This window comes from Gnatocerus cornutus, chromosome 9, assembly GCF_029298725.1.
Source record: "Gnatocerus cornutus isolate USDA-ARS CGAHR chromosome 9, icGnaCorn1.1, whole genome shotgun sequence".
Lineage (NCBI taxonomy): Eukaryota > Metazoa > Arthropoda > Insecta > Coleoptera > Tenebrionidae > Gnatocerus > Gnatocerus cornutus.
The window spans coordinates 6,863,407-6,882,158 of NC_142241.1; the positions used below are offsets into that span (position 1 = coordinate 6,863,407).

The 18,752-nt window shown below is 35.0% G+C and overlaps 6 protein-coding genes across 10 annotated transcripts in view; 4 read left to right on the plus strand and 2 right to left on the minus strand.

Annotated features, from left to right (window-relative positions):
• Positions 1-99: 99 nt before the first annotated feature.
• Positions 100-1,402, plus strand: LOC148168297 (uncharacterized). Its single transcript, XM_088045560.1, has one exon. It carries the CDS (start codon positions 183-185, stop codon positions 1,377-1,379), a length of 1,197 nt encoding a protein of 398 aa, XP_087901686.1. The 5' UTR covers positions 100-182; the 3' UTR covers positions 1,380-1,402.
• Positions 1,403-1,448: 46 nt separating this feature from the next.
• Dd (CTD nuclear envelope phosphatase 1-like protein dullard) lies at positions 1,449-4,288 on the plus strand. Of its 5 annotated transcripts, none has more exons than XM_088046844.1 (6): positions 1,449-1,741; positions 2,009-2,075; positions 3,064-3,254; positions 3,302-3,530; positions 3,610-3,760; positions 4,199-4,288. In XM_088046844.1, exons 1-5 carry the CDS (start codon positions 1,643-1,645, stop codon positions 3,753-3,755), a joined length of 732 nt encoding a protein of 243 aa, XP_087902970.1. In that variant the 5' UTR covers positions 1,449-1,642; the 3' UTR covers positions 3,756-3,760; positions 4,199-4,288. The 5 variants fall into 5 exon arrangements, with proteins under 5 accessions (XP_087902970.1, XP_087902968.1, XP_087902972.1 ...); XM_088046842.1 differs by lacking the exon at positions 4,199-4,288 and adding an exon at positions 3,808-4,104 and having other exon boundaries at positions 3,610-3,751; XM_088046846.1 differs by lacking the exon at positions 4,199-4,288 and adding an exon at positions 3,820-3,902.
• A 1,145-nt stretch (positions 4,289-5,433) lies between these two features.
• Pex14 (peroxisomal biogenesis factor 14) lies at positions 5,434-6,848 on the minus strand. The gene is made up of 5 exons (XM_088046847.1): positions 6,572-6,848; positions 6,216-6,521; positions 5,945-6,171; positions 5,700-5,894; positions 5,434-5,651 (listed from the first exon to the last, which is right to left on the minus strand). The coding sequence occupies exons 1-5, from the start codon at positions 6,626-6,628 to the stop codon at positions 5,573-5,575; spliced, it is 864 nt and encodes a 287-aa protein (XP_087902973.1). The 5' UTR covers positions 6,629-6,848; the 3' UTR covers positions 5,434-5,572.
• An 84-nt stretch (positions 6,849-6,932) lies between these two features.
• Positions 6,933-9,185, plus strand: AP-2mu (adaptor protein complex 2, mu subunit). Its single transcript, XM_088046841.1, has 6 exons — positions 6,933-7,145; positions 7,306-7,504; positions 7,558-7,720; positions 7,767-7,985; positions 8,032-8,542; positions 8,670-9,185. Exons 2-6 carry the CDS (start codon positions 7,328-7,330, stop codon positions 8,914-8,916), a joined length of 1,317 nt encoding a protein of 438 aa, XP_087902967.1. The 5' UTR covers positions 6,933-7,145; positions 7,306-7,327; the 3' UTR covers positions 8,917-9,185.
• Mob4 (MOB kinase activator 4) lies at positions 9,176-10,350 on the minus strand. Its single transcript, XM_088046848.1, has 2 exons — positions 10,196-10,350; positions 9,176-10,090 (listed from the first exon to the last, which is right to left on the minus strand). The coding sequence occupies exons 1-2, from the start codon at positions 10,262-10,264 to the stop codon at positions 9,482-9,484; spliced, it is 678 nt and encodes a 225-aa protein (XP_087902974.1). The 5' UTR covers positions 10,265-10,350; the 3' UTR covers positions 9,176-9,481.
• A 1,564-nt stretch (positions 10,351-11,914) lies between these two features.
• The window catches only part of Epac (Exchange protein directly activated by cAMP), a 52,534-nt gene continuing 45,696 nt past the window's right edge, over positions 11,915-18,752 (plus strand). The window contains exon 1 of the mRNA XM_088044991.1: positions 11,915-12,100. Within this exon, the coding sequence (XP_087901117.1) occupies positions 12,072-12,100 (29 nt within the window). The 5' untranslated portion in view covers positions 11,915-12,071. The remainder of the gene's footprint in view (positions 12,101-18,752) is intronic.

Consider the following 18,752-nt stretch of genomic DNA (forward strand, 5'->3'; position numbering starts at 1 on the left):
TAAACGGAAGCTCCAATAACAACAAAAATTAGTTGGATAACGTAAAAAAAATAGTTTGAATTAAGCGGGAATGTATGCAACCAACAATTCATCAAGGATACCTATGTCAGCTTGACACTTCTTGTCAAATTTGTAGGTTATGTTTGTCTAAATTTTGTCAACAATTCAAATTTTTGAAAATTATGGATCCCGACGACAATACAAATCCTTCGGCCCTTGGTGCGTCTAGCAACATCGGCGCAGACGAAATAGACACAGAAACAGCCTCCAAATTAAGGGGCGATGCAATTGGCAACACTATGTACAGTGAAGTATTTGTTTTGAACACTCTGCTTCAATTTTCCGAACTTAAATGGAGTAACGAAGTTGAAGACAATTTGTGTTTCCTGTGGGACATGACTGAAGATCAAGACGTGTGTCAGTATTTGTTCAAAGTGTCATATCCATCTCTAGCGTGCTCGGCTATTCAAAATTACACAGAGCCGAGGTTTATTGAAATAGTTGTGGGCATATTTGCAAACTTATTATGTTCAAAGTGTGACAAAGAAGCCAAGGAGGAAGAAATAAAGACAGTTTTGAACCTACTGAACTCTGATGATCCTTACATTTTGATACAAGTGATGCGTTTTGTTCACGCAGTGTCGTTTTTGTTTGATAAGTTGGACTTTATAGAGGAAGAACATTTGGAAAGGTTTGATTTTATATTGATGAGTTCCACAAATAAGGAACTCTTGACCGGGAGTTTGAAAGGATTAGCTGCAATTACTGATGACAGGAAAGTGAGAGGAAGTGTTATCAAAGGAGAACTGTTAAAATCTGCAGTAACAGCGTATCAAGTTTTAAAAGAAGACTGTGAAGCAGAGTTTGATATGTTTGATTCTAAAGAAAAACAGTTAAATATTAGACATTTAATGCAGTTTGTGTGTAATCTCTGTAGCTATGTGGACGTGTTGGATGTGACGCATATTGTAGAGACACTCAAAGGAAATTTGAACCAGTTCACTGGGGAAATAGTCGTACTGCTGAATTATTACAAATCTGAAGACGTATTGTTACCATTAGATGAAGAATTTACGTTTTACATTGAAGCTCTGACGTATATTTATAGAGTTTTGTGTGTCAGTTATGTACCGGAAGTCGCCAGTGCTTTGTACGACATCGTTTTGATTATATTCCGAAAAGATTCCAACAGTATAAATGTTGTTGCTGAACTCTTTTGCTACTTCATTGCTGTAGGAGACTTTGAGACTTTCCAAAAGGATTTCGCTGGTTCATCCACTGAGGAAATCAAGGAAATTCTTTTGTATATCGAAAGAACCAATTTACGCTTCGATTTTGATTATGCTTGTAATTTAAAAAAGATTCTCACTGTTTTGTAATTAATAAAATTTGAATTTGAAAATGTGTTTGTGGTGGCGCTGGTGTCGCTAGGTCGGTATGGCAGGTCCCTCTAGGAATTGTTGAGGTTATGATAAGAGCATGCGCGTCTGTCACAAGAGTGTCAAGCTCTGGGTCGATTTTAATGGCGGTTAACAAATCGAGCAAAAGTTAAAATGTGATAAGTAAAGTGAAACAACAAATCAACAAAACCCGCTGTATCCTTGTGTCTAAATTGTGAGAAAGTGTAGGAAAAATATTTTCAATGTTGAAGCAATTACAAATGGGACTACGAGCATTCATGCTTCTAGCATCAAGAGTTTGGACATGTTTGTGTTTTATGATAAAAAAACAAACTAGAGCTGTAAGTTGTATTAAAAATAGTAAACATTTCCATTTGCCGCGTGCCTTGTGATTCCCCATTTCGTACTGGAGACAATTCATTGTTGTTTCTGATGATAATAATAGTGTTGTGACAGTTGTGACATTTGAGATAAGCGTGGAAGAAAACGAATTTTTGCAAATAATAATAACAACCCCAATTGGCACGTGAGGCACGATCAAGTGGTTAAATTTACTTTTTGTGTATTTGGCTCTACTCCAGTTTTGATTTCTTAATTTTCCATTTCAGATTATTCAACACCAGTCGGTTAAATACGATTTGTTTCCCTTATCACCGCTATCGAGGCATAGACTTAGTGAGTATGATAAATTTGCGTCAGATTAATCCCAACAATATACTCATTATCAGTTGGAAACCTCTCTAAAAATAAATTAATACACTGCCAAGTTTGAATACTAACTTTTTGGCAGTAATTTGCACTCTTTAATTCATTTTGGCAACTATTATTCAACTTGTCTATTTTTTTATTGCTTTGTTCAGCACGTTCAGCAATTAGAGTGATAATTACAGTGATCAGCAACTGTGTCTGTTCTTTATCAAAAGTTGTATAAGCGTTTTGTTGAGTATAAGGAGACCAAATTTACGTGCACCCACTAAAATATAGCTCGTTTTAGGTAATAATATAAATAATATTTTAATTACAATGACGCATTTAATTATTTACTGACAAAACAACGACGTATCACGTGCTTATTCAATACGCTACGTTTTTCTTGATAACATATTAATAACAGTATAAAAAATCAAAACAAATTTTGCATTGTTTTGAATTTTTTGGCAGGTCCCCCAAGTAGCGACTTGAATAGAATTTATGCCACAAACTAAAGGATACCAACTGTTTTTATTAAAAATAGTTTTCGCTGTTAAAAATGTTTCTAAGAATTACACGAGAAGCCGAGATGATCAATCGATAAAAATTTAATCGTACACTTTTTATTTATGGACTTATTATTGTAAGCGGATTAACTTCATAAAATTGACAATGCAAGTAAACCGAATTTACAACGTTTGTAATATCTAGTTTGATCTAGTTGTTACCCTCACTGTTTGTCCAAGAAATTAACTTTTTATTGCATGTGTTTAGCCTGCTTATCCTCAGGGCACCGCTACGAATTTATTAGAAATTTATTGTTTCTGGTGTCTGGGCCCAAATCAGGAAATATTTTTTTTTTTTAATAAAACTAGTTTTTTACATTACAACATTATTCGAAATTACTGTCTTTTCTGAACCCGCCATAACTCAATTTTCCGCTGCGTTGACTGTAAAATGTCTTTATAATTAGGTATAGTTAAGAGGAAGGTCCTCGTTCTGGACTTGGACGAGACGCTGATCCATTCGCACCATGATGGAGTGGTCCGCCAAACCGTTCGCCCAGGCACTCCGCCAGATTTTGTACTTAAAGTAGTAATAGACAGGCATCCAGTTCGGTTTTTCGTCCACAAAAGGCCACACGTGGACTTCTTCCTAGATATAGTAAGTCGATGAGTACTGAATCGTACCAAAACTAACGAAATAATTAGGTTTCGCAGTGGTACGAACTGGTAGTGTTCACTGCTAGCATGGAAATCTATGGTGCGGCTGTAGCCGATAAATTGGACGCCGGTCGAGGCATCCTTCAGAGGCGGTTTTACCGCCAGCACTGCACTCCAGATCTTGGTTCTTATACGAAAGATCTGGGAGCCATCTGTAATGATCTCTCCAGTGTCTTCATACTGGACAACAGCCCCGGGGCTTATCGCGCTTATCCAGGTACGTTGCTCTTCAATGTGAATACTAACGAAAATGTGGAATTATCAGAGGGAATCTGAGAGATGTGGTTTTTTCGCAGACAATGCAATCCCTATAAAATCGTGGTTCTCAGATCCCACAGATGTAGCACTGCTCAATCTGCTTCCTGTGTTGGACGCTCTTCGGTTTACGGCAGACGTCCGATCGGTGCTTTCGAGGAATCTCCATCTCCATCGGCTCTGGTAGAACAGGTGAGTTATCATTAGTTTCATCCATATTCAGTGCATCTTAATTTCAGCCGTCCTAACAGAACAGATATCCCCGGTAACAGCAGTTTTACTAAAATCCATCGAACCGAAACTCCTAATAAAATCGTTGATCAAGTCGAGAGTTGTATCGATAATATCGTGACACAAGTTCAAGAATTCGAGTCAAGCAAAGACAGTAAAAAATTCAAGTCGCGCATTCCGCAAAGAATGTGCAATTGAATACTTTCGTTTTTTTATGTGACTGAAAAATCAAGCCAGTGGTTGTTTCGTTTTTGTAGATCTAACGAAATCATTTGTAGATTAGTAAATAAATCGTTGAGAAAGTCTTTTTTGTTATTGTAGATTAAAAGCGCGGAACATTTTTTCATTTTATTTTCATCTTGTTTGTGGGCAGACACGTAACAATCTAATTGAATGCAGGTAATCAATCCTAGTGCTCAAACTGAAGACAATTGTGATGTCTCACCCACACTTTGTTACTCATCTTCCACACTCCTACGACACATCGGAAGTAAGTTCATTTTTTTGTTCAAATTGTTTTTGTTACAATTCAGTTATTTGAATTTTATTTATTTGTATTTTATTGTTTGAATGAAGGAGTATTTCACGTTCTTTAACGATGTGTAAAAACTACACTTATCATTCCATGAATTTATTTTTTCATGCCTCTTTGAACTGTTGTACTCTTTCACGGAATTTTTAAGGAAGTGTTTCTTTAAACCAAAGACAGTTACTCATGAAGGTTAAAAATGTTGATGTTGAGTCTATTATTAGATACATTTTTATTGTACAGCATTTTCAACCTCGGATTCATTATTTTTATGGATTTTATCATGTGTACATATAATCAGTGTAATAAATAGAATAAGTTTTTAAGACTCTGACTAATATTAATTCGTATTTTCTGCATCAGAAAATATGTCTGTATAGTACAACAATAATTTTGTACAATAAATCGTGTTCAAAATTATTGAGTATAAACATCAATAATGTATAGTGGTTTCCGTAGTTTACAGCTGGTCGCTTTTTTACATAGAATTAGGTACCAATTTGTCATATCATGAGCTCGGTGCCTCCACTAACACCAGATATTGGTTTACGTCGCTTCAACTAATTTGTTTGGTCGTACTTAAATGAGTTTCGCCTTTGCTAAGTCAATACAATTGCCACGACATTGGGCCTGTAAATAACTTGTACAAATTGTGACGCTGTCTTAATGTTATTGTTGAAGTATTAGGTCTTGATAAGGTGCTAATTTTCCGATGTTTTCTTTCATTACGTGGCACAAATAACCATCTGCGTTATTTTTATAAAGAGTAGTGAAGTTTAATATACAGGAGACACTATAAAAAGACAATCAAATACTTCCAGATTTCAAGACTGACGCCGTCTTAACATCAATACTCCTCTGTGGCTTTTTAAACTGTCTCCTTAATAGTGAGTTCATTACTGTCGTAGGTTGTACTTATTAGGACTTTCCGTTTTAGATTTAAAAATTGTCGGCTAGTTTAAACTGATGTAGCTACATGACACTCGTAGTTCTAAGTTGATCCTGTAAATATATTTAATTTCAAAAGTGTACAGTAAGTCTAATGCAACCTGGAACAAAGTACCTAATAAAAATGACCTTTTACAGTGAAATAAAACTATTTAAGTAGATTTTCGTTTTTAATTCACATGAATAAAACAGTTTCAATGCAAAAAAAAATAAAAATGAACTGTAGTCTTCACACTTGTACCCATAATTACCTAACTGGAAACCTATTAACCATAACTAGTGACCGTGCTGGAAGTTTAGTCTTTGTCATCGTCGTCATCATCGTCATCGTCTTTTTTGTGCCTCCTAAAGTCACTGTCTTTTGAAGAGAAGGATCTAAAAATCAAAAGTAGCAACCTGAGCGTTTCAAGTCATCAAAGTTACATTATATCTAGACTAGAGTCGCTGTTTTTAGCGTTATGCTCATGCTCAGAAGACCCAGAGCCTGATCCAATTTCTAACAAATCCTCAGCTTTTCTTTCAGGGTCTGAATCAGAGTCGTGACTTATACTCGTTTTCTGCCATGCTGGTATAGAAGGACGGACTACTGAGCTTTTGGAAACGGGAGGAAATTGGTTCCTGGGGAAATTCAACATTATATGGTCATGAACTAGTGGTGCTGCATTCACCTGCTGAGAAGAAGACCTTTGACTGTGGCTATCTCAGACTTTAAATCCGATAACTGTCTTTGGGTGCTGCTTTCAGCTCCTTGGCTTATTTTATCTACTTCTATCTTAACACTATAGAGACTATTCTGGAGGTCACCAACTGACTTTTTCATATCCTTGTCTAAATCTCCTATCTTGTCATCTAAACTCTTTTTCTTTTTCCCAAATAGAAACGGCGCTATAAATTTCTAAAACCTCAAATTAGAAATAGGTCACAGTCATAATTTCATACCTCATAAAATCGATAGACCACATACGCCGCAAAGCTAAATATGGCCACATTATGTACAATTTCTCTTATTCTATCAAATAAACTAAGTTGAACTCCTGTACTTGAATAAGGGACTAGGGTTCCTGACGATGGTAACGGCGGTGGGGCTCTACTTCTCTGTTCGTGGAAAGCATACGCCCCCGACCTCTCACAAGCCAATCTGATTTCTTCATCAGTTAGACCTTTGCGTCTAAGAAACCGTTGCTGTTCTGCTAGGGATGTTTTAATCACATTAGGGTTTTCTAGGAATTTCACCGCGGTTTTAACCTGTTATTACAAAAGTTAAAAGGAAGTAGAGTGAAAATAAAGGAGCTTACTAAGTCTTCTCTAACAGTTATTTCCTGGGGGCTCTCTTCTGTTGTCTGATCTGACATCCTTTTTATTTTTGACAGCGAAGGAAGTACGTCGAATCTACTGTTTGAATAGAACACGCATAGATAAGTAGGAATGTTTGGAAGCGTAATTAACAGAAATCACGACTTTCAAAGAATATTATTTATCAATATCAAACTCCAAGGTTAGTAAAAACAAATGTCATTGGAGCCGTCAAGTGTCAATCTGTCAAATGTCAGTGCGCGACCACGCGTACCACACGTGAAAAGCTAAAAACGCTACTAAAAAATTTAAAACGACGTTAATTTTGCTGGAAGACTGCCCAAACTTTCTCTATTATACAGAATTTATATCAGCTTATACTATTCATAATTTTTAAAGAACGATTCAAGCGTAATTAATTCGGTGAAAATGAATGGAAGATCGCTTTTGACTGGCCGAGTGACAAGTGTCAATGTGTCAAAAAAGTGGGCGTAAAATGGCTGCGTAAAATCCTCCGGTGTCGTTAAAATTCTCAGCTGTTCAAAACCAAGAAACTTCCAATGATTTTTTGTCCACGTAAGTGTCTTTTAAAGTCTTCCCCAACAAATTTCTCTTTTCGTTCATTTTTTGTTATTCATTTTTTGTAATAACAGTTAAGGGTAAATGATACCGCCTCCCGAATATTATCGACGTACTCCAATTCCCAATGTTATAAGTGCGTGTGTGGTTGTTTTAGGGTGGTAAAAGAAACCGGCACCATGATCGGAGGGTTGTTTGTGTACAACCACAAGGGTGAAGTGCTAATTTCCCGGGTGTACAGGGATGATATTGGACGCAATGCTGTGGATGCTTTTCGTGTCAATGTTATACACGCAAGACAACAAGTTCGGTCGCCTGTAACGAATATTGCTCGCACGTCTTTCTTTCATATCAAGGTAAAAAACCAAAAAAAAATCCATTTTTGTGGTATTAATGTAGTGTTGTTTAGCGGGCAAATATCTGGATAGCGGCCGTAACTAAACAAAATGTGAACGCTGCGATGGTCTTCGAGTTTCTGCTGAAGATTATCGAAGTTATGCAATCTTATTTTGGCAAGATCTCTGAAGAAAATATCAAGAACAATTTCGTCCTCATTTATGAGCTTCTAGATGGTAAGATTTCCACGTTACGTTCACCTCTTTGAGTAAGGTTTTTTAGAAATTTTGGATTTTGGTTATCCCCAAAATACCGACACGGGCGTGTTGAAGACTTTCATAACTCAACAAGGGATCAAATCAGCAACAAAGGAAGAACAAGCACAGATCACATCTCAAGTTACTGGACAAATTGGATGGAGGCGCGAGGGTATTAAATATCGCCGCAACGAGCTCTTTTTGGACGTTCTAGAATACGTGAATCTTTTGATGTCACCACAAGGTATTGATACTCAAGTCTCACGCTTTGTTTCATTTGTATTGTTTAGGACAAGTACTGTCAGCCCACGTCGCCGGCAAAGTAGTAATGAAATCCTACCTTTCTGGAATGCCAGAATGCAAATTCGGTATCAACGACAAGATAGTTATGGAAGCCAAAGGCAAAGGAGGTCTAGGGTCAGCGTCAGAATCCGACCAAACACGCTCCGGTAAACCAGTCGTAGTGATAGACGACTGTCAATTCCATCAATGCGTTAAATTGAGTAAATTCGAAACTGAACATTCCATTAGCTTTATTCCACCAGACGGTGAATTTGAATTGATGAGATATCGTACAACTAAAGACATATCTTTACCATTTCGCGTTATTCCATTGGTACGTGAAGTTGGACGTACCAAGATGGAAGTAAAAGTTGTACTGAAAAGCAACTTCAAACCGTCTTTACTAGGACAGAAAATCGAAGTTAAAATTCCGACGCCCCTAAACACTTCAGGAGTCCAACTGATTTGCTTGAAGGGAAAAGCGAAGTATAAGGCGTCGGAAAATGCCATCGTGTGGAAGTGAGTCCCTCTAACAATTACACTGACTTTACATTTCATAGCTCCAAATGTGATGTTTTGATTGTTTAGCACTGCAGTTACGAATGTTATCATTAGGAAACCAAGCTAACATATGCGTTATTTTCAGGATTAAGCGCATGGCGGGGATGAAAGAAACCCAATTATCCGCCGAAATCGAGCTGCTGGAGACCGACACAAAAAAGAAGTGGACACGTCCTCCAATTTCAATGAACTTTGAAGTACCTTTCGCCCCCTCAGGCTTCAAAGTACGATACCTGAAGGTGTTTGAATCCAAATTGAACTACTCGGACCATGACGTTATCAAATGGGTGCGCTACATTGGTCGTAGCGGACTGTATGAAACCAGATGTTAATTTTGCCACAAATCTCAATTTATTTTCATTACCTTTAGTATGTAGTAACCTATTTGATTTTAACCAAAATTCGAATTTTCTTTTTCTACGGAATACTCGTAAGTTGTTGAGATAAGCTTGTTGGATAGAAAAAGTGTTACTGCAGTAATTCATGATATGCTCTCAAATGTTTATGTGAAACACTGTTAATTTGTAGAGATAAAACTATGTATATTTGTGAATGTATAAGCTTGGAAATATATAGCTAAATAAATTTGGGTTTCACTCTAGATGCTACTTTAATTTATTTGTCATGTTACATGTTTAGATGATTAAATGAAAATAAATATTTACATTATTTTCTATAAAGTAAAATCCACGCGTTTACATCTATGGTGAATTGCTTTAATAAGCAGATAGGACGCCGCCACTTAAATTTAACACAGATATGAAAAATATTTGAGTTGAGACATTCTAAACTAACTGATCTGTTCAGTATGAACAAGTCGCGAATACCAACACAGGTATGTTACAAGATGCAGAGAACACTGAAATGTTCTACAGAAATTAATTTAAATTTCTCAGCTTACGCCTCAGATTCCCCAGGAGTGCTATCATCTTCAAGAATTGGAACAATGAGATTGTCTTTTGACATCAAATTATACTTGGTAACAAACTGAGTGAATCTCTTGCACAAGCAAGTCTCATTTTCAAACTCGTCAAAAATCGAGCGGTGATGAAAATAAGCATGCGAGAAAATTCGGTAAACTCGCCGACAAACTGAGCCGAGTTTAGCGACTGAGGACTCTTTAATACTGACTCTACTAGGGAAATACTTGTTGCTATTCAACAAACAAGCGGCCCCATCCAAAGTATGACGCGTATAGTCAATGGCTGGGCATTCCTTTGGTGTTTTATGAGCAGCACAAAGAAAAATCCATTGTTCAGTTGCCGTCATTTGTGTACAAGTTTCAGGGTGGCATTCCCCCTGCAGTCTCACCGCTAACCCATTCAATTCCATGCAAAACTGCCGCAAATGTTCATATTTCCAAACTCCCTCATCTTGAGATTCCGGCATTTTCAAAATTAAATCAATATTTGCAGGGTTGTGTCTGATCAACTGTTGAATGTATTGTTGCACAGCTAACGTGCTGTCCATTTCTTCGAATGGTTCGTCGGGCCATCGACAAAAGTCCTAAAATCAATAGGGGGCTCAACAACTGTCATCTGTATTGATTGTAATTTGAAGGTTATAAGGGTGTTGGATGTGTTTAGGGGTAATTTGGTGAGTGAAACTCACCTTGGCTTTGGTGCCGGGCCGATTTCTTCGCAAAACCATAGAACCATCAGCCATCTTCATCTTTGACATTAATGAATGTGTTGGAATGGGAAAATTTCAGTGACAGTTTTTATTAGGGAAAATCAGGGCTGACTGACGTTTCGCACCAACATGACAGCGAGAAAAGCACTGCGGGCATTCGAATCTCAGCGGCATAGTAATTCATGCAGAGGCTCATTGTAATAATTATTGTGAGATTAATTTTAAAACAGAAACGTAATTTCGAGTGATTATAATATACTGAGGGTTTAACTTTCTCGTTTCGTATGCGTTATGGATTGGTTAATAATAAACGAATAAAAAAATACAGCATTGTGTTTAAAAATTATATCATTTCTAAGAAAAAAGGTACATCTATTAGGCTTTATTCAATAAAATTTTACCTAACCTTCATAATAGGTATATTTTTAGTGTATTAATTTTTTACATTGTCGCTAAAAATGTTCGGTATCTGCAAAAGTAAACTGTTGATTTATACACCCAAAAAGACAATAAAATGTTTTCAGAATTGAAGAAAAATGTGGCCCACTTAACTTGGAATTCTCTTATTAAAATCTTCGGAACAAAGACATTTAATACGAGATTGCAAAATGGCAGTATAAATTTTCTATTGTCACAAAAACGGTCGGCACGTTCCGGAAATGAACAGTTATTGCGCTACAGTTACTTTAGGATTTACTATTATTGCCGGGTAGCTCTAATAAATACAAAAAAATGCAGTTTGAACTGGAACTTTTTACTAGACACCAAATTAGGTTTCAATCTAAAAATCTGCAATTCAATAAGTTGGAACTTCAATGACTTCGTAGAGATTTTTTTTGCCTCAATTTTGTAGCAGTATTAAAAATCCACCACTAAATAACATTGCGGTAGAACCTGCTTCTGAAGTATTTACTTATTAAGACCGCTGCATCGTAAAAGAAACTACATAACATCAATTTTTAATGCAACTTTTTCGTCTCTCAACTACTATTTGATTTAAGTCTGTCTTAATTGAGCAGTGGTAAATTTTGCTGCTGCTTGAGGCAACACACAATTTAATACAGTTAGCTTATAATTGGGGTTCTCAAACCTCATAATTAAGTTCAAAGGAGGCGTACCACTGTATTTGAGTAAACTCGTTTTAAAAAAGATTTCTTCAACTAAATATCCGGCGATATTAGCGATGAATTCAATGATGGATAAAGAACTAAGTTTATAATGGTGTTGTTCCGGAATCTCTCTTTAAGTTCAAATTTTAATATCGAATTTACTAGAAATGATACCTTCATTACTATTCAGGTTCGATAACTAAAAAGCTAAAAGTAACCCACATTTCAGTCCCCAAAAACGATGCCACCCCCTTGATCTAAAGCGGTAGATTAACGAGTCCTGCCCTGACTTTTTCTCAAGTTACCTCTCCTCCTCAAGTCTTATCTAAACAACACACTTACTCCGTAATCAATCAATCATTGGCGAAAATTGCGACTTTATTTACCCCTTCAAGTGATTGAGTCGTATTTCAGATAATTTCATCAAGAGTAACATAATAGAAACGCCGCATTTCCGAGTTTATTACCGCTCGTTGGGGAGCTTTTGCTCCTTTCCGTTGTTGCAGTAACATTGCACCAAAGCACATGCAGCAGGATCAGGACGAGTATAAACGAGGGAGGCAAAGTAATCCTGTTGCCTTGCGCATTCCTCCAGTTGTCGAATACTAGTCAGCGTGTAGCCAGTTGTTGCTCGCTTGTTGTTGTTTCCGGTTGTTTCGTGATGTTGCTGATGCATCGTCGCGACCTTTCGTTACCTTAATATACTTGATTATTTTGAGTAGTGTGGACAAACCGGATTTGTAATTATGGAATGGATAACAGCTATTGATAAAAGGTATACATTTTCTGACCGATTTAAATCGAGATCATCACACCTACATTGTTGTCTTTTGCAACATTAAAAGTAGGCACACGTATCGTTATTATCCCATTAATTTGTCACGCTCGTGCTTGCTTTTTCTATGATCTTTGCACGAGAATAAAACAGTCAAACAATAGCTCGGGTACTTATTTAGAGTTTCATTACCATCTCTATTAAACAGGAGAGAAAATGCAAATTCCTCCACGCTTTTCGCAATTGTACCATGAGCAAAACAAAGCCGGTCCGCTCCCTTTGATAAATTCAATTTTTTCTTCTCTTTGAAGACCAGGAATCATTCAACGGTATTAAATCCTCCAAGATTAAATTCTTTTAAAAAATAGTTGTCAAAGAAACATCCTGAAATTTTAGACTTTCAGGTGCAAGAAACGTTATTTTGCTCATAACAAGTGTCTTCGTGGGCAGATTTGATGTGGGCGCACCGGTCAGGTATACTTTCCGGTTCAACCACATGCATATTTTCTTTATTTTAAAATAGCAATTACAAGGATGACGAGACGGAGTTCTTAAAAATTACACAGAGGATGCTGGCTCAACGGATATTTCCGGTCAGTTTTAATTAAATGATTGCATATTGTTTGGTCTTGTCAGTGAAAGACAATGCTGGAGATGTAATAATGAAAGTTCCACCTGAAATTGCAGAAATATTGAGGGCATTTTCTTAGTTCCATCGACTTCTTTACATCCTTTAATGTACAAAATAATGCATAATAACTTTAATTTTTTAGGGCAAAAATTTAGTCACTTTCAATTTAATATGTATGCTGATAATGGAACTGATAATTGAAAATTTCAATCAAATAAAATTACCTTTTACCACATTAAAATATTTAATGAAGCTCCAACAGCGATTTGTCAGGGGACGTGCCCACAAATAAAACAATAATAAATGAAATTGATGTTATCGATTGCTCATTATTTTGTAAAATTGCCAGATAAAAAGATTTCAATGTATTCACAATCAGTTTCATCATTTTATAAACCACACAATTCCGCGAAAAATGATGCTAATTTCTTATGGAATAACGCACTTAAATTTTATTTCTCCGGTTCTGAAGCAAGAAGGGTCAAGAAATTGTGTGTTTTTTCATATTTGGAGACGATAATCGGTCGCTTCAGTGTTTATAGATAAAAAAACGAGCGGAATACAAATTGCGAAAAGAAACAGGCAAACAGAAAACGCAGAAAATGAGGCTATCTGAAATTTTGCATAATTATAACGGAGTGGCAGCGATAAACATGTATAATTGTTGTTACTTACGTACGTTATGACAAGCATTAATATTTATCATGCAGTTATTATCAGACAATTTTTTAACGTAAGTAAAGTGCTAAAACTAGCACCACAAGCGCGACTAAAAATTCTTTGGTAATTCTCCCGTGGTTTCCTTGATTTAACCATACCACTTTCAATTATCTAGACGTTTCAACGGAATTTTTTCATTTGAGAAAAGGAATCTGATCTTGTGAAAACTCCGAGTTTGCACGACCTTGCGAATGTTTTATGTTCCCTCAGAATTAATTAAACCCGACACTAATTAAAAAGGAAAAATTCTTGTTTACACTAAGCACACTCAACTCTTTTCTAATTTTTCATGCGAATTTGTTGTCTTTGCGTAGTTAAATTTTTGACTAAGTTTGTTTTTGAAACTTTGTTACTTTGTTAAACTGTTGCGAAGTCCCAACAACTTTTAACATTCAGGAACGTAACGAAAGTTTAATTTTTAAAAGTGAGTTGAAAAGACAGCAAAACAATGATACGTGATGGGAAATGTTTGTAATGTAAAAGGACTAAAAAACTTGCGTTCTCGAGGGATTTTACACTCATAAAATTCGCGCATTGCTGCAAAATAAATTATTTGTTGTTTGAAACCCGTGGAAGTGAAAAATGTCTTTAATAAGTTCTCTCTGATTCAATTTTGTCTTGTAGCTTCCTGTATTAAAGTAAAGCTATTAATTCGTAACTACCCTCTAACATTTTTTATACGGTCTTAGTGGAAGATTAGATGAAGCTGCAGCGAGATTGAGCACCTCATCATAAGAAGGAATTTCGAGATTTTTATTAACGGCGTTAAATGCTTTGTATTAAAATCTGAATGCGGTATAGAGATAATAGCAAATATGCGCAATATGAAATAGTTTTAGAGGTGTAGTTAATTTCTATTGTCTTGAATGGGGGATAGGGACGAATGAGGCTGTAATCTTGCGCTCAGTTGATAAGCTAAGCGACAAAGTTTGGATTACAATCAAATTTGGACACATTATGTGTGTCACGATACGTTGAAGAAGTCAAAGATGTAGAAAAGAAGATAATTTTGTTTCAATCATTGCAGGACTAAGAATGTAGAAAAATGTTGGATGCGTCCAAATATCCCCAGATTGGATGTTGTCTTCAAAAAATTTTTTCAAGTTTTCTCTTCAACTCCTCTAAAAACGAAATGGTGGATGCGCCCAGTAAAGAACAAATAAAATTAATACCCAATTTTCATTTTTCGATCTGATCTTATTTCCAAATAGATCAATCCGGCAGGATTGCAGAGATTGCAGAAATTGAAAAACAAATCATTTAGGTTTAGGTTTAGCTTTAAAATATTTTTTCGTGTTTACCTAATGAAAATAGTTAAATCAATATGGAAATACTGACAATTTTAAATAATCTGTTTCCCTGTAAAAGGTTTTAGTATATGCCTAAATTTGATTTAGCATTCAATAGAGATTAATTGAAAATATCGCAAATAATAATAATATAATTCATGGAACCTGTGAAACATTTCATTCACGGATGAAACTTTAGCGATTTATAGAATTTTATGTAAATGAAACAAAAACAGCAAATGCTAAATAATGTGAGAATTAAATTTAACTTACAATTATTTAAATTCACAGACGACATTCCTATGATCCAACATCCCCGCCTGCACCCCAAATTCATCTTGTTAAAAATTCCGGTCGTGACATATTTCATATTTACCCCATTTTTCTCTGGCCATTACGTAACTTCGTTGCCTCAATTTTTTAAACGTTGCCTCCATTTGTCCATCACAAGCACTCTCTGAGATTTAATAAATTTCTGTCTGTCTAAAAAAGTACGTGAACTGTTTGATTCCTCCTAAAGCGAATTGGAAGACTCGTCATTTCTGACACCGCTTGTGAAATGGAATTATTTCGGCAACGATAAATCACCAACAGGTTCCGCCTGACTATCAAAGCGAAGAAAACCTGAATGATTAAAGAAGAGACTTGGTGCACAGACGATTCTTGTCAATTTTTGAGCTGGGGTTCCAAATCGCCGAAAAAGGGAAAAAACATTCAATATTCTATATTAAAAATTGGGGATGATTACTATTTTTGGCACATTCATTAATTTAACTAGACTTCAAAATTTTAGAAGCAGAAACAAATGTTTTAGAAATTTTTGTTTTTGGGATAAACCAAAAATGTTCCTTACTTCAGATTACTTTCCGTAATTTCGCTAATTGTAGGAATGCAATCATGAAATTTGCAGGGATTATTACTTTTAGCACGCTTTTTTACTCTGGCTAAGTTCAAAATTTTAGAAGCAGAAACAGAATATTAATTTTTATTTTAGAAGAAATTTTTAATATTCTGTATTAAATTTATTAAATTTTGTATTTTCACCAATTTAAGAAATACACTAATGAAATTTGGGAGGATTATTACTTGTGACACGCTTATCTACTCATCAGATTCCAAAAGTTTAGAAGCAGAAACAGAATTTTTATTTTTGAAGGAAAAAAAATTCGAATCCATCCATATCAAATTCCGTATTTTCACTAATTTTAGGAATACAAGAATAAAGTTTGGACACGTTGGTTATCCTAATTAAATATGCCAAATTTCAAAATTTTAGAACCAGAAACAGATTTTTTAGAAATTTTCAATTTTATAAGGAATTAGAAATTGCCAATTTTCTAGATTAATTGCCGTATTTTCTATAAAGTTGGGACTATAAGAACTAGGTTTGGACACATCACAATTTATAACACGCTTATTAACTCTAAATTCTAAAATTTTAGAAGCAAAAACAGAATTTTTAAAATAAATTATATTAGAACGAAAAAAAATCTGATATGTTTTATGAATTAAATTTTTGGGAGGATTACTACTTTTGGGAACTACATAACTATTCCAAATTAACTATACCAAATTCAAAAATTTCACAAGGTGAAACAGAATATTTAGAAATTTTTTATTTTAGAACGAAAAAAAGAACCTAATATTCTACATTTCATTCCGGTTTTTGCGAATTTTAAGAATACAAAAATTACATTTGAACACAAATTTCTTCATAGTCCTTTAACTCAGCCAAATTTCAAAATTTTTGCACCAGAAACAGAATTGTTAGAAATTTTGATTTTATAACCTATCTAACTAGAAATTATTGACAATTTTCTAGATTAATTGTCTTACTTTTTTTAACGTTGGGAATACAAGAATGAGATTTTGACCCCTTAGTCTCTTTTGACGCATTTATTAACTCTGCTAATAACAAAATTTTAAAACCAGAAAGAACATTTTTTGATTTTTTTTGTTTTAAGAACGAAAAAAAATTGTACCTTAAATTTCGAATTTTCGTTGATTTAGCAACACATAAGAACAAAATTTGGACACATTACAACTTTTGTCACACTTATTAACTTTGCCAAATTCCGAAATGTTAGAACCAAAAACAAATTTTTTTTTAAATTATTTATAAAAAATTGAAATATCGTTGAAAATTTAGATACCTAAATAATAGATTTTTCAGATTAAAACTTTAATTTCCAAGTCCACACACTTTTTTTGCACAACTAGGTAGCGTTTTTCCTCTCCGTCACCACTGTACGGGGAGTCAGTTTCATAATTTAAATTTTGTCGCTTCAGATTCTGTCACGTTTTTTCTTTTAGTGTACTTATAAAATTTTCAAGGTAGAATTCATAACGTGGCACATAGTTGAAAAGACGTATACAATGTCTGAAAGCTTGGCATTACATAACGTTCCGTCTCGCTCGTATACCTGCACGTTCTGAAAATGTAGGGTGAGTATTTTTATTGCTTTTTCCATCACTTTTATTACTGAGAATTTTTCTCGAACATTATACTTTGAGGTCAGACCAAGACGTTGACAGTAAACACAACTTTACGCATTTACATATTATTGGATAAATATGTGAATAATTTATTTGTTGTTGACAAATTCAATTCTCTAGCTCCGACAGCATTTACATACTTTTCTGATAGATTAGTCCAAATGGACTACTTACCATTTGTTACGATGCAGCGTGCCAATCGTTGAATAAGAAATGAAGAGCTCCACCAAAGTTTTAACTCTAAACAGTTGTTATAAATTATTTTACTTAACGGTTATTATTATTGACAATACGTGTCGTATCTCGAGTCTTGAGGGTAATTTCACTTAATGACGTTCCGGGAAACAGAACACTATTTCGCGGAGTTTCGGGTTTTATGCAGTAAATTTAAAAATATATTGAAAGTTCCTGAAAGCTAAATTATACTTGGAAGCGGGGTGAAGGTAGTCTACCTTTATAACCTCTCCTTATTTAAGATATACGGTGAAGAGGAACATCTTGTTAAGGTGCCCTTCCCCTTTACCGTGTAAGGGAAGGTAAATCTGGGCGAAAGTAATCTCCGGGTTGTATCTATCACCCTCGAGTGGACGTGTATACCAGAAATTCAATTCGAAATGAGACATGAGGAGCTGCTTTCACCTGAAAAACGACAATTGGAATAAAGGAGGTTTTTCAGGTTTCAGCTAATTTGGTCCAAGTCAGGAACGTGAGACGTTAACAATCTGAAGAACCTTTCCAAATAAAGGCTCCATCCTGTTTTCCTTAAAATTGTAAACAATCACAAAAAAAGTCGAAATTATTCATAGGTCCACCTGGTAAAGTTGTAAATGGCTTCGTTCTACATTACACCGCTATAAAAGACAAATATTGATTTTCATGTCAGAATATGCATGAATTAGTACACATAGTGGTAATTTCGTACTCAACATCTAAAATATGCATCAGTCACGCAATTTACACTCGCCAACATAATTAATTAAAACAGCACCTAAATTTGAAGTGATTTGTCTCAAGTTACAGAAAAAGCAAAAGATTCGTGCTCTAAATTACTTTTTCGGAGCACTTTCGTCCGCCACTTATATTTTTAATTTAAGTTGAAGAATATTACATTTTTAGATAATTGAAAAAACCCACTGAAGGAACGACAATTGCTTCGAAACTCGTCTGAAAACGAATGAGCTTTTTTTGTATTGTCTTGTTGTAATCAATATTTAATCATTGTCCTGCGACGCTTAAATAGAAGGTTAAAATTGACTTCGATGCGAGACATCTTATTTGGAATTCAGGTTTACGTTAATTCGAAATCAAGAATACGTTTGTGTGCTGCTCAAGTTTCCTAATGAGCTTGGAAATTAGTTTAAAATTTAACTCGGTTTGTTTCTTGATTGATTGGTTTTAAACAAAACTGCACTGTAAACCTGAAAAGTTACTTAATTACCACGTTAAAAATTCCCGGCCAAGATAACAGTTTGAATTAAATTTCGCCCCAAAACTCGTAAACTTTCCAATTTATCAG